Source organism: Tigriopus californicus, chromosome 1 (genome assembly GCF_007210705.1).
Source record: "Tigriopus californicus strain San Diego chromosome 1, Tcal_SD_v2.1, whole genome shotgun sequence".
Lineage (NCBI taxonomy): Eukaryota > Metazoa > Arthropoda > Copepoda > Harpacticoida > Harpacticidae > Tigriopus > Tigriopus californicus.
The window spans coordinates 6996584-7010470 of NC_081440.1; the positions used below are offsets into that span (position 1 = coordinate 6996584).

Genomic DNA, 13887 nt, shown 5'->3' on the forward strand with positions numbered 1-13887 from the left:
GTGCCTTGCCTTGAACGCTATTTCTTTTCCAGACATTATGTGACCTAGGGCATTAATTGAAAATAAGATTTTAATAGATTTAGCCAAAAATAACACAAATGCATTATAATTCAAAGCAAAAAAAGGAACCGGCCAAATTGGCCTTTTATTTGGTAGAGGCTGAATGACAAAGCGCCCTCTGAAGTGCAGAACGTAAAAAAAATTCGTACGGCGTAAGGCGTCTATGGATCACCTAGAAAATGCAGTTATATGCCTTGATTTTGTAATAGAAAAAATGCGGCAAAGAGGCTAAAGGAGGTTAAAAACGAGCTTTGCCCATTTTCACCCCTTGCTGCGCATTTTCACAACTTTTTACATCTTCTCATTTGTTTCGCAATTTTCTCACAAAAATATTTAAGCTAATAAAAAAAAAATGAAAATGTTTCTTTGCTAACGTGACAAGTCTTAAAATCTCATGCACAATTGAATGGACTCCAAGGTTCCCAAAGCAACCCCTGTCTTGTTCTGAGCATTCCATATAACGAGTCAAATCTATTTTTTCAAAAGTTTACCTAATATATAATTGTTTTCTAATAACCACAGTTTTTAGCGGCCATTGAGTTTCAAAAGTAGCCACTTTTAATAATTTTGGCATCCGCGGGGCCCAGCTGACAACGCTGTGTGAGCCCCCCACCCCCCCCCAGAACATCAAAACAAAGTGACCAAAGTGACCAAAGAGTAGGGCTCACCAAAAGAGTGAACCAGAATACATATTTAAAGGTGAAATAACTTTCTTGAACTATAGCGGCCCAGCTTATAGCCTGAAGACATATTTGGTGTATCTTACTTTTTTAGTCATTATTAGGCTCCGACAAAACATGTTGGATTTTTGGCCCAAATGTGTCATTTTTATGTTGCTTAAAACAACCCAAATAAGTAAATTTTATGTTAACCAAAAACGTTTCGTTTTTTTTTGTTCCTGTCCCTTTTATTTTTCCTAGCATAAAAACCAGGGCAGGCCAAAATTTGCAGATAAATATGGTCTTTATTGACAGCATGTTTGCATAAAAATCAAAAAATTTTTTTACAATAAGTTCAGAATAAACTTTCCAAAAAATGAACAACAACACGGTTGAGGGGGCTATTTTTGCCTTCAATATCAAGGAACACATAGATGAAAAGAATATTAACATTGTAATATCTTCAAGCACCAGTAATTGAACATGTTATACTTACGAAGCATATTCTTGCCATGTCCATGCTGGCTTCTGTTTGGTATACCTTGTTAGTTGGGAAAATTGAGGAAAAGTTGAAACAACACAAAAACTAGCAAGGTTTCACGTTTCCTATACTGAATTGAGGTCGCTTGTGGGTTAGAAAAAAGAACGTGTTATGAGTATTTTTAACGCATCTTATCGTTATGATTTATAATGAGATTACAGTTAATTTTTCGCATTAATTTTTGCGTGCTTCCTTACTTATTGGTACTGTGAATGGATTTCCAACCACTTCAAGATGACAAGTTTATGTATCCTAATTAGCTTTATTTCCATGAAAAAATTAATCTGCCAAAGAATTAGAGCTAGCCATTGATTAAGGCTTGATCAGGAATTTTGATCAAAAACTTGTCCAAGTCTGACTTAAATCCTGCTACAGGATCAACAACTACGACTACATATCCCCTGTGAACAATTGAGGGTAGCAGATCAAAGAATGAATGAGATTGAGAAAGAGTTCATTGTAATTTCATAACCACTGCCCTCTGAATGAGTTACTGTCCCTTTGTCCTGCCCAAGGAAGACATTTCTACTGAAAAGCTACTGTATTACCCACACTCCTACTTCATGCTGTTCATCAAGTATATGAAAAAGACAACATTTGCATTTGTTATCAAGGTCTTCTTGAAGTCTTTTTTAATATTTAATGGCTTTACTTTTGATTACATTGCCATTTTGTCAATGTTGCGCTTTCCTCTTTCTTGCGCTTTTTATCAAAATTTTCCGGCCAGCCATCTGGAAGCACTGTTTGTTTTGATGATGCATTTCTCAGTTACAAACTCAGTTTATCACCAACTTGATCGAGTTACCAGTTCACTCTGCAGTTAGGTAAGGTCAGTCAGTGCCCTTGGGTCGTCGATTCGGCCGTTTGGTGGCTCATTCTCTGACTTTCTTTTATTTAGGTTTGGCCGTCGGACGTCCTCACTCATTGTCAAGGCAACCCAGACCCATTCACGTCCGATTAAGCTCTCCATTGACCTGAGGCATGCGTCAGATACAGCCAGTGGCCCACGGCCACGTGGCCCCTGGTTCAGACCCAACACTGCCCTCGACTGACCACCGGCCTACCCACGCCCCCTACAGCCACGACGACGAGGACAACGACGAGGACGAGCTTCCGGGTTCTGTGTTGGGCACGAAAGAGCAGTAAGTCTGACGCCTTGAGTCTTGCATGAACCTCTTTTCATTCTCAGGGGCACGAAACATCTTGTCCCAGAGCGGGCAAGGAATCAAGGAATAGGTGTTAAGTCCAGACTGGGCCTTGGATTTGGACTTATCCTCGATCATATCATGGCTCAGTGGATATCTAACGACTCTGAAGTTAGGGCTACGGCCGTTCATTTCGGCACGTTTGGCCTAAACTCGGCTGAGGCCTTGGATCCGGAGTTCGGTCTGGACCTTCACACGGCGGCTTCCGTGGGCGATATCGAGCAGGTGGTCCGAGTGACCGACCTCCGAGACCGATTGACCCAAGGCAATCGTCACGGCTGGACCCCGCTTATGTATGCGGCTTACTACGATCACGCCGCTCTCATTCAGTTTATGGTGGACACGGCCGATCCAGTGGCTTTGCTCTCATCCGTGAATGAAGACGGGCGGAGCGCTTTGGCCTTAGCCGCCGTGTGCGGCCATGAACGCTCCTTGAAATTACTTTTACGGCTAACCTTGCAAGCCGGATTAGTACACGCCGATCTCGAACGACCTGATGGGCGCGGACTCAACCCTCTGTTTCATGCCGTTCGCATGGGTCACCACGGGTCCACTCAGTTGCTTTTAGAATGCGGGTGCGATCCCAATCGGCGCATTGAAGATACCCAAGGCTATTCCGTTCTCATGATGGCCATCAAAGAGGGTCATGACCGGGTGGCTGAGGTGTTAATCCATCATGGGGCGGATGTGAATTTTACCAATATCCAGAACGAGTCTCCCAAGTCGGTGGCTGTCAAATATGGTCGGGACCGACTGTTGGCTTTTCTGTTGCGCTCATCCCGGGCTCAAGCTCCCAGTGCCTTAGCGGGGCCGGCGTTGGTGGAACAAAAATGGGCCAATCTGCGCTTATCGGCATCCTCGAGCCCGTCTTTGTCGTCGTTTTTGATCGAGGCCGGCGTTGATTTGAAATATTTGCCACGCTTGAACGAGCGAAACATTGATCTACCCCGTTTGCTAACCATGTCGGAGCGAGATTTGAAAGGCGTGATTGAGCTCATGGGACCTCGAAAGAAGTTGTCGGCCGCCGTCATTCGAGCTCGACAGAGCTCTCAGTTCGTCCATCCAACCTAAACCTAGTCCCCAATGTCATGTGTCCCTATTTTCAGTTGGGACGCCACCTACGCCACTGAGCTCAAAAACTTTGATGACCACGGGGACGAGGGTGAGATTTGGTTTGGCGAGGATAGCCTCTTTCGCGTGCTCAGATGGTTTGACAGAAACGAAGACAAGGTGCCCAAGACGGCAGAGATATTGGACCTGGGCTGTGGCAATGGAGTCACTTGCGTTCATTTGGCTCAAGAAGGGTTTAGTCGAGTTACGGGAGTGGATTATTCACCGGACGCCATCGCTCTCTCACTCAAGCTAGCGGAAAAGCATGACGCTCAAGGCCTGACCTTTGAAGTAAGACTGGGATTTTAGAAAATGAAATGCATACATATGACGCTGGTTTTTGTTTTCTTTTAGACTTGTGATATTTTGAACCTCAACTCTTCCCCATTATTATCGAAAACTTACAACGTGATTTTGGATAAAGGAACATATGATGCCGTTAGTTTGGATCCTGAAGATACCAAAACCAAGAGAAACATTTATATTCGGCATGTTCAGGCGCTACTAGACCCACAGGGGTACTTCTTTATAACGTCCTGTAACTGGACTGAGGAAGAATTGATCGATCATTTCTCTGCAGGTAACGTGTTAAAGAATGCGAGACACGCGGATTGTCCCCTAGTACTGCTGAAGCAAATTATTTTTATTTACAGGTTTTCGTTTACATCAAGTGATTCCGACCCCTCAATTCCAATTTGGCGGCAAAGTCGGTAACATGGTCACGTCAGTAATATTTGTTAAAAGTTGAATTGTACATAGGATTAAATCATTACATCCGTCAGTATGATGAATTCTTGTGTGTTAATGTGAATGCACACATTAGACTTCATATCCAACTTTATGAACTGAATATAGGTTTCTTATTTTGATGGCCTGGCTTTTTTGGAACATTGATTTCCTTTGCCTTTCTTCTGTCGCTCCTTGCGCTTTTTTGAGTGCTTGTAATTGATCTGAGATTCGTTTGATATCACATTGAACATTTGTTGTTGTTGATCTTGCCTTTCGTAAAGCTCTAGTGCACAGGACAAAGTTCTTTGGAGATGAAACGCCATTTGAGCACCTTCCGAGTCTGTAATTAGGGTTTGCAATCGGTTATCGTTGGGAGATGATATATCTAAGGCAATATCGCACATTCTTACTGCTTGCTGGCCATGACGAAATACCGGTAAATTGACCAAATCCGTTCGATTGGACATTTTTAACGAGATATCGGATTTGTAAGCTTGAAGCATGTTCCCAGGTTTACCAACAATCCAATGCTCGGGAACTGGTGGTAAACAGCCCAAAATGAGCCGTTGAAATCTGTCCCAATCAAGATTTCGCTTCCCTAACCAGTTCTCCACGTGAGAAGAACGCGGAACAGTTTTGATCGGAACACATCTTGGTCGAAACTTGCTTGTCCAAACAATGGTGGCAAACAATTTAATGGACTCGCCCGGAAGGATGTCATCGAAAGAGTGACTGGATTCGGACACTTCCAACGACACTTTCTGACCGACAATGAAGATGTGTGAGAGATCCGCCATCCGCAAATTATATCCGAGAACCCAACAGTTTCTGTTATGAAAGTAAACCAATTGACCGACGCTTGGACCTCGATCCACTCGAATGACTCCGCCCACAGCTAGGGAGGCGTGCGAGTGGTTTTGTTCAAGTGGAGCCTTCTGATGAGTGACCCAGTTTCGAACGAGATGGATGACGGTGCCTCTATTCTCTTCTCCAGGGAAGGGAACAAACGGCAAAGCCGAAGGATTCTTCTCGGAGATGATGCCGAAAAACTCGGACATGGTTAAGCCGCGGCGGTCTAAGAACAACAAGAATCGCCGAAACTGGTGTCGACTCAAATCACTATAAGCACTGAAAGGATGTTTGGTCGGAGATTGGCATCCAATGAAAACGTTAGTGATTTTAGGGGTGTTTTTTTCATTTCTGGTATCAAAGAAAACTTCATCGTTTAAATCTAAGAGGCGACGCAGATCAGCACCTCCCACTTGGAAGCCGAAAACTTGCAGTTGACTCTTTTTAAAAGCCAGGCTTTGGCCCATGAATGTCCCGGACTCGGCCATTATGAACCCTCTACTGACGCTGGCGTTTTGAGTTGAAGCGGGCATGAGCTTGACTACTCGACCAAAGCTATGTTTTAAATGAGAAGAACCTCGAGGAGGATGGACACCATCCAGTAAGTTTTCGTAAGACACAACATCAAGACCAACCAAGGATAGAAACTTGATCGTTTGAAAAGAAGCGAGTCTGGGAAGGAACAGAGAATCGTCAGGTTTGGCTGTGGGCACATTAATCACATCTTGAGCGGTGGAATGTAAGAAACTGATACTGTTCTTCCACCCAATCGAGACCTCATGATGAATGCCATCCAACTGCTGGGTATTTTCGAGTATTTGCCGAATGTGACAGTAGAAGATATTCATGGCAAACGCATATGGGGAGAAAAAATACCGGAGATCGGCTTTAGCTAAAGACATGCCCAAATGGATGAGTCGGGACCGATGGAAGCGCACGCGCTTGACCTTGGGCTGAGTCACAATACTTCTTTGAAACCTTTCCTTGGAAAAGGCCAAACTGGACAACTCGTCAAACGACAACAGTTCAGCTACGCCCCCTGCCACACCCTCTTCTTTCTCACCATTCAAAGGGCAATCGAAGCTGATAATTTTGGCCACGAAGAACTTGTCTTGATCTTGATCTAAATGCTCAAATAGTATGCGAGGCACATCTAAATGAATGGAAGTGTTCACAAAGCACGCTAAAGCCACCCATGGGGCGGGCAAATCCGAAAAGTAAACTTCTTGTCCATGCTCATCCCGATTGGAAACGAAAGTGACGGAGACGTTTTGACCCACGGCGAGAAAATCGCTCAAATCACAATGAAGTGCGCAATGTCTCGTTCCGGAGTAAGCTCGTCCCCGATGACAGAAGACTTCATAACCGTTCTGTAGGGAAATGATTCCTCCTTCAGGCAAATGAACCGATTGGATGATCCCCGGACTGGTTTGAGCGTTTGGATCAGTGTCTGGATGAGGCAGAATGGACGTCGATTTGAGTAATTTCAAGTTTTTAACGAACCAATTGCTCTGACTTGTTGCAGAAGAGGTCTCAAAATCGGTACCAGGAACCGGCCTACTGGGCATGGCTGAAAGGTTGTGTTGGACCAGTTGTTGAAATTCGTGGTTTTCTTTGGCGAAATCATATCCATTCTTGAGATTCTCGCCATTGGGTTTGCTTGGACCTGACCATAGCATCGTTATTAACCACTCGCATCTTCGAATGCTCTGATCTTGGGCGGGGTTCTCGGCCTCCAACAATGGCGATATTCCATCTGAACCCTGTCCTTCCTCGGTTTGATGAGAACTACCATTGTCATTCGATTGATGAAATGAGGCATCCCCTTCATGTCCAGGCTGATGAATGGCATCGAAACACACCCACGTGCCCTTGGGAAAGAGGCAACTCAACTCCGCATCGGACTGACAAGCGTCCAGCAAAAGCCTGCATCCATTCACATATGACTTGCCCGGATACAGACACGCCGTTTGCGAGCCCCCGTTTTGGCCCAAGAAATGAACATAGATGCCCACACGCTTCGATTTCTTGATTTCCCCCCAAACATTGGAGAGCGACATGATCGTGTCCAGAGGCTGGTCCACTCAACCTAATTATGAATCTGTTTCAAAACGATGGCCACTTGCCACTAACGATCTGACATGTCATGGACGGCATGTAGAGATCAGCCATTGCTTTTTTTTTCGATCGTTTCATGATTTTTTCATTGGCATGTGTTTGAACAGAATGAACGTCCATGTGTACGTAGAAAAGGAAGGAAGACAGACACATGCCTCTTTCTCCCTTTTCCCCCTTGGCTAGCTGTCTAGGTTAGTGTTGATTGAGAGTATGCATATGAGAGAGGGGAAAGGAGGATCAGGAAGGAAGGCAGGGAACAAAAAGACGGGCTAGCTGGAATTCATTTGGGAACAGCTGAGAGAGATCCTCCACCGAGGATGGCATGACTCAATCGTGAAAGCGAAGATTCATACAGGAATGATTAAGTGACAATCAGGCTGATTATCGAGTAATCCCTTGCGACTTTGGCCATTTGCAATTTCTCAAATATGGCCAATAACTGTGTGGCGTTGAATGATTAGTTGTGTAGTGGGTCCAGGGAATTGGGGTATTCCTTTCATTTTGGGAGGAATTTTCCCTTTTTTAGTGGAATGAGAAGGCACAAATGCGGTAATCATTTCGGCCCAAAAAAGCCTGTTAAACAATAATGCAAATAAAACCCTGAGCGATGATGAGCACGAGAAGACCGACCCCTGGGGAACGCCTTTCCATGCATTGCGGACTTCTGTTTCGAACAAGAGGATAAATCTGGCAAATTTACAGCCCCTTACTAACATGCAACATTAAAAACGGCCAAACTATTTTTTTTCTTGTTGTCATGTGTCTTGATAGTTACTCTTTCGCCTTCAAACATGGGCCAGATGCTTTCAATTGGGGCGGACAATGGTAGCTGGTCACTGGTCACACTCAGGTCCACCGTTGCCTTTAAATCTGGGCGGTAAGCCGCCATCCGGCAGTTGAACTGGCAGGAGTTGGCTCCGTTCGCTCCATCCAGATTTCGGAACTAGAAGGAAGCAAGCAAGCCCCAACCCAACCCAGACTCAAAAGCAGGCGATGACTAGGCAGTGCTGACAAATGGCAGGTCAGTCCGCCAGATTTGAGCTTTATTCATTTTCTCAGAGCAGTGGGAGGCAAGAAGGAGGCTTTGCACACTCAATTAACGCAGGACGCAAACCTTTTCAGACTGTCTGGCTTACCAACTATAATTTTTCCCCCTTAAATTGAGAACGATCATTCTTAATTCCGTCAACTAAAGGAGCTACAGGAGATAAACGCTTGTTTCCTCCCCCCGAAATATCTGGATCTGGCCTTTTTAGGGCGTCTCATTGGGCCGATTTGGCAACTAATAACCGGGCAACACTATCTAATTCTGTAGAAGTTCACCAACGAATCTGGTCGGTTGAGACTTGAGTTGCCAGGAACCAAGCTCGGAACGAGCATACAGAATTTTATAAGAAACATGGCAAATAGGGAGTGGACCCGTTGAACCAACCCTTTTTTGAATTATTGGAACCGCCCCCCATCTAGAATTGAAAATTGATCGCTCTCTGACCTCTCAGCATCATGGATAAAGTGATCCCCGTGAAAGTGGCCATTCGAATTCGGCCCCTGTCCAATAAGGAGAATGAGGAAGGATGCCAATCCGTGGTGCAGGTAATAATGAATACATTTATCATTCACATTGAATCTAACTTAACCTAAGAAGACGAGGTTAACGACCCTTAAACTCTATATCTAAGACAGGGTTGGCAAATGGGTTAATCCCAGGGTGGTTTTGGGGGGTTTAAATGGGCGTGTGTGACGGGTTTTTTCCTTGATGGGTTTAATTGGTTTTAGTAGTTTAATAAGGCGAGTTTTATCAATTTTTATATCAATATTTTTTGTTTCTCTTCTTTTTTGATTTTGAGCCAAATTTTGTCACAGTCAATTTTGAGTGACAAAAATTGTACTCCATTACTATTTTACATGTACATGTACATGTGTTTACATTACATGTACTACATTTTTGAAAAAGTAACGCCATACCAATACAGGTTTTTTGGAGGGGGAATGAGACGAACTTTTGTCTCATTTCAAAATGAAAAAAGGTGAAACGTTCAACAGCAGAAGTAAAAAGATTTGAAAGTCTCCCTGCTGATTTGGGATTAGTGCATCACTAGTCAAAGAACTGCAGCAAATAAGCCACTGCATTTGACACGCAATTCAAAAAGAACCGAGCAGGAAACCCAAAATTGACCTTTAGAACATTTAAGGAGTGAACAACAAGAAGGAAGACTTTGAGTTCCCTACCATTTATTCCATGATATCAAGACATATTGCTCTTCCAGTTTCATTATCAATCAAATTGTCGCCAAAGAAAGAGAAAGGTCATCAGAAAAACATTGAAAAGGATTCACCATTAACCCGCCCAAGGGCGCGTTTTGGGTTTTTTTTTTGGCGGGTTTAAGCCAACCCTGATCTAAACCAGATAACAATTTGAAATCAATCTATCCATCTAAATTTTGCACCACCTACTTAATGACAGTGAAGAATAACGTAGTCCCATTTATAGCCAGCCCTTCATTGAGTCCTTGAGTCTCCACTGTCCCTACCGATCAGTGGCCGGAGCTACTTCGAAATGAACCGGATATCATTTTGTGTAAAACGTCCATAATCACTTTGGCATTGTTTGTAGGAAGTCTTAGCTCGCTCAGAGACCACCAATCTGCGATACACGTGCGGGTGAGGGGCGTTCTTCGGGATCGTGGGGCAGGTGACCCTTGATATGAAGTGGCGGGGCAGCAGTAGTTTGGTCAACTCTATCTTAAATTCCGAATGAACAGTTCATAACTTTTTTTGGTCGTTGGGACCGGTAGAACATTTCTGTCTATCACCAGGTCGAAACTTTGAGCTTACCTTAAAAAAAATGAATGTTTCATGACTTGTCACAAATTTAGAGCTAGCCAACCAATCATCTGTGTCAGGTAGGAAGACTGAAGACCAATTTTCCTCCACGTGTGCATTCTACTTTCTAGGTGGTTCCGAACCGTCCGCAAATTTATTTGCCGTCTTTGGAGAAAGCCTTCACTTTTGACTTCGCTTTCGGAGCAGGCTCCACCCAGAAAACGGTCTATGACGAGTCCTCCCAAGACATGATCGTGAAGCTCTTCGAAGGTTACAACACCACAGTGTTGGCCTATGGGCAAACCGGATCTGGCAAGACACATTCAATGGGCACGTCCTATCAGGCAGGACAAGCTCAATCCGATCCCGCTTTGGCTGGCATTATCCAAAGAGCGGTAGGCGATATCTTTGCCGAGATTGCGAAACGTCGTCATGAGCTGGATGTGCGGGTTCGTGTGGCCTTCGTTGAGTTGTACCGCGAACAATTATATGACTTATTGTCGCCCAAGAGCCACAAAAAAGAGGATTGTGTATGTGATCTCCGTGAAGATCCGACGCGGGGTGTGGTTATTCCGGGATTGACGGAGGAATCCGTCGAATCCCTGGATCACACCATGGATGTTTTGACACTGGGCTCCACCAAGCGTGTGACAGCGGCCACGGCCATGAATAACACGAGCAGTCGATCGCACGCCATCTTTACCGTTTTCTTGAATATGATTGATCAATCTGGTCAGAGCACGTTGGCCAAGTTCCATTTGGTCGATTTGGCCGGATCCGAACGGGCCAAGAAAACCAAAGCCACGGGTGATCGTATGAAGGAGGGCGTAGCCATCAATCAAGGTTTGCTCGCTCTAGGCAACGTGATTGCTGCCTTAGGTGAGGACAGATCCGGACCCTCGAGCCATGTGCCATATCGGAATTCCAAGCTTACTCGTCTCTTGCAAGATTCACTAGGAGGAAACTCTTACACCCTAATGTTGGCTTGTGTCTCTCCCGCGGATTCCAACCTTGAGGAGACTTTGAACACTCTGAGGTATGCCGATCGGGCGCGCAAGATTAAGAACAAGCCCATTGTTAACCTTGACGGAGCCGACCAAAGTGCTGAGGTCCAAAGGTTGCGGCTTGAAAACCAAGAGCTCAAGCTTCAAATGGTCAGAAATGCGGTGGGTGTCGTCGATTCTGAAGAGACACAACGACTTCAAGAACAGGCCAAGCGAATGAGAGATGAAAACAAGGAGCTCACCAATGCGTTGGTGGCTTGTCAGGACGAGTTGGCTCACATCAACGAAAAGGCTCTTATGCTGGACGCGTCCAATGCGAAGCTCAAAACCAAACTCAAAGAACTTTTGGCTGAAGCCAAGGTGCTAAGCCAGAAGGAAGGACTTGACGTGGCAGGATTCTCGCAGAAAGTTGCTGATATTGTTCATTTGCAAGCTGACGCCGAAAAAACGATCATGGACTTAGACATGGCTCATGCAGATGGATCGCAATGGCAGCCTCATGATCATTCTTCGTCTGGTGGCGAAGACGACGAAGATGGCGGAGATGATGATGAATTTGGAGCTGCCCGAGCACTCAAACAAAACGCTTTGACCACTCAGCTTCAGAACTTGAACAAAATGTTGGCCCAAAAGGAGAGGCTTGCCTCTGACATGTTTGCAAATGATGAGAAGCTCCAAGAGATGAAAAAGAAATACGAGGAAACTCTTGCCGCCATCGAAGGTGACATGAACAAGCTCATAAAAGAAAAGGAGGAATTGTCCCATCAACAAAAGCACACCGGAAATGATCCGACCTGCAAGATTTCCGAGCAACGCCGCAAACGCATTCAAGATCTCGAGCATCAGATTCAAGACCTTAAGAAAAAGATGTTGGAACAACAAAAGGCCATCAAAATGAACGAGAAGAACGCTGCCCAAGTGAAGAAGCTCTCAGAGGATATCACTCAGATGAAGCAAACCAAAGTGAAACTTATCAAGCAAATCCGGGAAGATGCCGAAAAGGTTCGAGTATGGAAGCAACAAAAAGAGAAGGAAGTGATCAAGCTCAAACAGGCAGAGCGAAAGCAACAGGTCAAGATTGCTAAAATGGAAACACTCCATACCAAGCAACAAACCGTGCTCAAGAGGAAAATGGAGGAAGCAATCAGCATCAACAAGAGGCTCAAGGAAGTCATTGACAAACAAAAAGCCTCCCGAGCCATGATTGCGGGTCGAAGTGGATTGGCAGGAGCGGGCGATCGTGTGAGGACTTTGATCAACGAAGATTTGGACGTCGTGGTATCGGTGAAAGAGGCCACCAAGAGCCGAGAGCAATTATTGAACGACCGAAAGACCATTACCAAGCAACTAAACGACATCAAGAAGGATATGCGTGGAACCATGAACACTCAGGATATTGTGATGATGAAGACCAAGACGGAGGAACTTCAAGCCGAACTTGATATTCAAAATGCTCAGATCGCAGCTTTGCAGAAACAGATCACGGACTTGGAACACGACAACAAAGACGTTAACAATAACCGATTTGATAATCTTAGGACCATGACTGAAGCCAAGATTGCCCTTGATCATCTATTTGACAAGACTGTCGAGCAAACTGTGAGTGCTTCGCAATTAAAATCTGAGTTCGAAGAGCTTCGCCAGTTGTATCAGGAGGCCGTCCGAAACACGAACACTCTGGAGAAAGAAATTGCCGATCTCAAGAACGAATTTGAGACCGACAACCTCAAACTTAATCGAGCTCATGAGGAGAAAGTTCTATTTCTGTTGGGTAATTTGGCCAATGCTAATGACTCCGAACGGTTGAAGATCCACGAGCAAGAAATTCGAAACTTCTCCAAGCTCCATGCCGAGCTCGAAAAAATGGGCGAAGAAAATGAAAAACTTCGTCAGCAAATGCTGGGCGAGGCTAAGATGGTCTCTAAAGAGAACAACCTCCAGTCTTCCAGGGCATCGAAAGTGGCTAATCAATCCGGATCAAAAGGTCGCTATACCGTGGAAGAGTATTTCAATCATTCACTTGAAGACGACAGCGAGATTGAGGAAGATCGCGAAGATAATGAAGACGACCCCGATTGGCAGAAAACGCCTCTCTTCAAACGGATTAAGAAAGTGCGCGAGGCGAGAGGCAACTCTTTTGCTCCTAAGCGCAAATATTTGGGCGATCATGACAGTACCGGATCCGCCATCTCGACAGAGGACGATGACGAAGAAACACCTCCAGCAAAACGTCGCTCCAAGAACAACCGAAGCAATCTTGGATGCCAATGCAAGACAGATTGCTCCTCAAACAAATGTGGTTGTAAAAAGGGCGGCGCGTCGTGTAACGAATCATGTCGGTGTGTTTCGAGTCGTTGTATTAACAAAGATGCGCCTGATCCTGAGGATGGGGCTGGTACATCCGGTCCTACTGGGACTCGTACCATTTTGGGCGACTTGAGTAATTCCGACAGCTTGACCGATACTTTTGCCCTTCTGAATGATACTTATACTGCTACCACAACTTTAAAACCTGGGCGACGGACTCTGGACGTACAAGGAATGAGGTCGCCTCAGAAAACGGAGCGAACCCCTTATTTTAAATCGCCTTTATCTGAGGAAACAGAAGAGTCCCATAAATCTCCACGGACCGGTTTCGAAAAAAGAGGATTGCTGATGAAATAGCTTCTTCATTCCTTGCCACATTTAATTCAAATTATGACACAGACCCACAATTGCCGTCAACGAAGACTTTCGTTTATTAACTACATACATCGTTCACCAACTTCTGAGATATGCGCGTTTGAGGT

At 44.9% G+C, this 13887-nt stretch overlaps 5 protein-coding genes across 7 annotated transcripts in view; 3 read left to right on the forward strand and 2 right to left on the reverse strand.

The window, feature by feature from the left end:
- Nucleotides 1-1993: 1993 nt before the first annotated feature.
- LOC131888416 (EEF1A lysine methyltransferase 2-like) lies at nt 1994-4444 on the forward strand. 2 transcript variants are annotated; one of them, XM_059237268.1, is made up of 5 exons: nt 1994-2084; nt 2159-2402; nt 3572-3866; nt 3930-4155; nt 4229-4444. In XM_059237268.1, the coding sequence occupies exons 2-5, from the start codon at nt 2242-2244 to the stop codon at nt 4321-4323; spliced, it is 777 nt and encodes a 258-aa protein (XP_059093251.1). In that variant the 5' UTR covers nt 1994-2084; nt 2159-2241; the 3' UTR covers nt 4324-4444. The 2 variants fall into 2 exon arrangements, with proteins under 2 accessions (XP_059093251.1, XP_059093258.1); XM_059237275.1 differs by having other exon boundaries at nt 2017-2089.
- On the forward strand, nt 2409-3565 carry LOC131888408 (ankyrin repeat and SAM domain-containing protein 3-like). Its single transcript, XM_059237260.1, has one exon. The coding sequence runs from the start codon at nt 2547-2549 to the stop codon at nt 3534-3536; it is 990 nt and encodes a 329-aa protein (XP_059093243.1). The 5' UTR covers nt 2409-2546; the 3' UTR covers nt 3537-3565.
- LOC131888382 (uncharacterized) lies at nt 4001-7956 on the reverse strand. 2 transcript variants are annotated; one of them, XM_059237229.1, is made up of 2 exons: nt 4707-7956; nt 4001-4644 (listed from the first exon to the last, which is right to left on the reverse strand). In XM_059237229.1, the coding sequence occupies exons 1-2, from the start codon at nt 7211-7213 to the stop codon at nt 4395-4397; spliced, it is 2757 nt and encodes a 918-aa protein (XP_059093212.1). In that variant the 5' UTR covers nt 7214-7956; the 3' UTR covers nt 4001-4394. The 2 variants fall into 2 exon arrangements, with proteins under 2 accessions (XP_059093212.1, XP_059093220.1); XM_059237237.1 differs by having other exon boundaries at nt 4450-4644; nt 4715-7956.
- Nucleotides 7957-8579: 623 nt separating this feature from the next.
- LOC131888372 (chromosome-associated kinesin KIF4A-like) lies at nt 8580-13822 on the forward strand. Its single transcript, XM_059237217.1, has 2 exons — nt 8580-8864; nt 10226-13822. Exons 1-2 carry the CDS (start codon nt 8775-8777, stop codon nt 13760-13762), a joined length of 3627 nt encoding a protein of 1208 aa, XP_059093200.1. The 5' UTR covers nt 8580-8774; the 3' UTR covers nt 13763-13822.
- LOC131888399 (mitochondrial coenzyme A transporter SLC25A42-like) overlaps nt 13813-13887 on the reverse strand; it is a gene marked incomplete in the record, with an annotated part of 2365 nt that continues 2290 nt past the window's right edge. Inside the window, 1 exon segment of the mRNA XM_059237248.1 lies at nt 13813-13856.

Coding starts and splice junctions, on each gene's coding strand:
- LOC131888372 (XM_059237217.1), top strand. CDS start 8,775: ATGGATAAAGTGATCCCCGTGAAAGTGGCCATTCGAATTCGGCCCCTG. Junction 8,865..10,225: donor GATGCCAATCCGTGGTGCAG/GTAATAATGAAT, acceptor TCTACTTTCTAG/GTGGTTCCGAACCGTCCGCA.
- LOC131888408 (XM_059237260.1), top strand. CDS start 2,547: ATGGCTCAGTGGATATCTAACGACTCTGAAGTTAGGGCTACGGCCGTT.
- LOC131888416 (XM_059237268.1), top strand. CDS start 2,242: ATGCGTCAGATACAGCCAGTGGCCCACGGCCACGTGGCCCCTGGTTCA. Junction 2,403..3,571: donor GTGTTGGGCACGAAAGAGCA/GTAAGTCTGACG, acceptor CCCTATTTTCAG/TTGGGACGCCACCTACGCCA. Junction 3,867..3,929: donor CTCAAGGCCTGACCTTTGAA/GTAAGACTGGGA, acceptor GTTTTCTTTTAG/ACTTGTGATATTTTGAACCT.
- LOC131888382 (XM_059237229.1), bottom strand. CDS start 7,213: ATGTCGCTCTCCAATGTTTGGGGGGAAATCAAGAAATCGAAGCGTGTG. Junction 4,645..4,706: donor GGCCAGCAAGCAGTAAGAAT/GTGCGATATTGC, acceptor CCCTAATTACAG/ACTCGGAAGGTGCTCAAATG.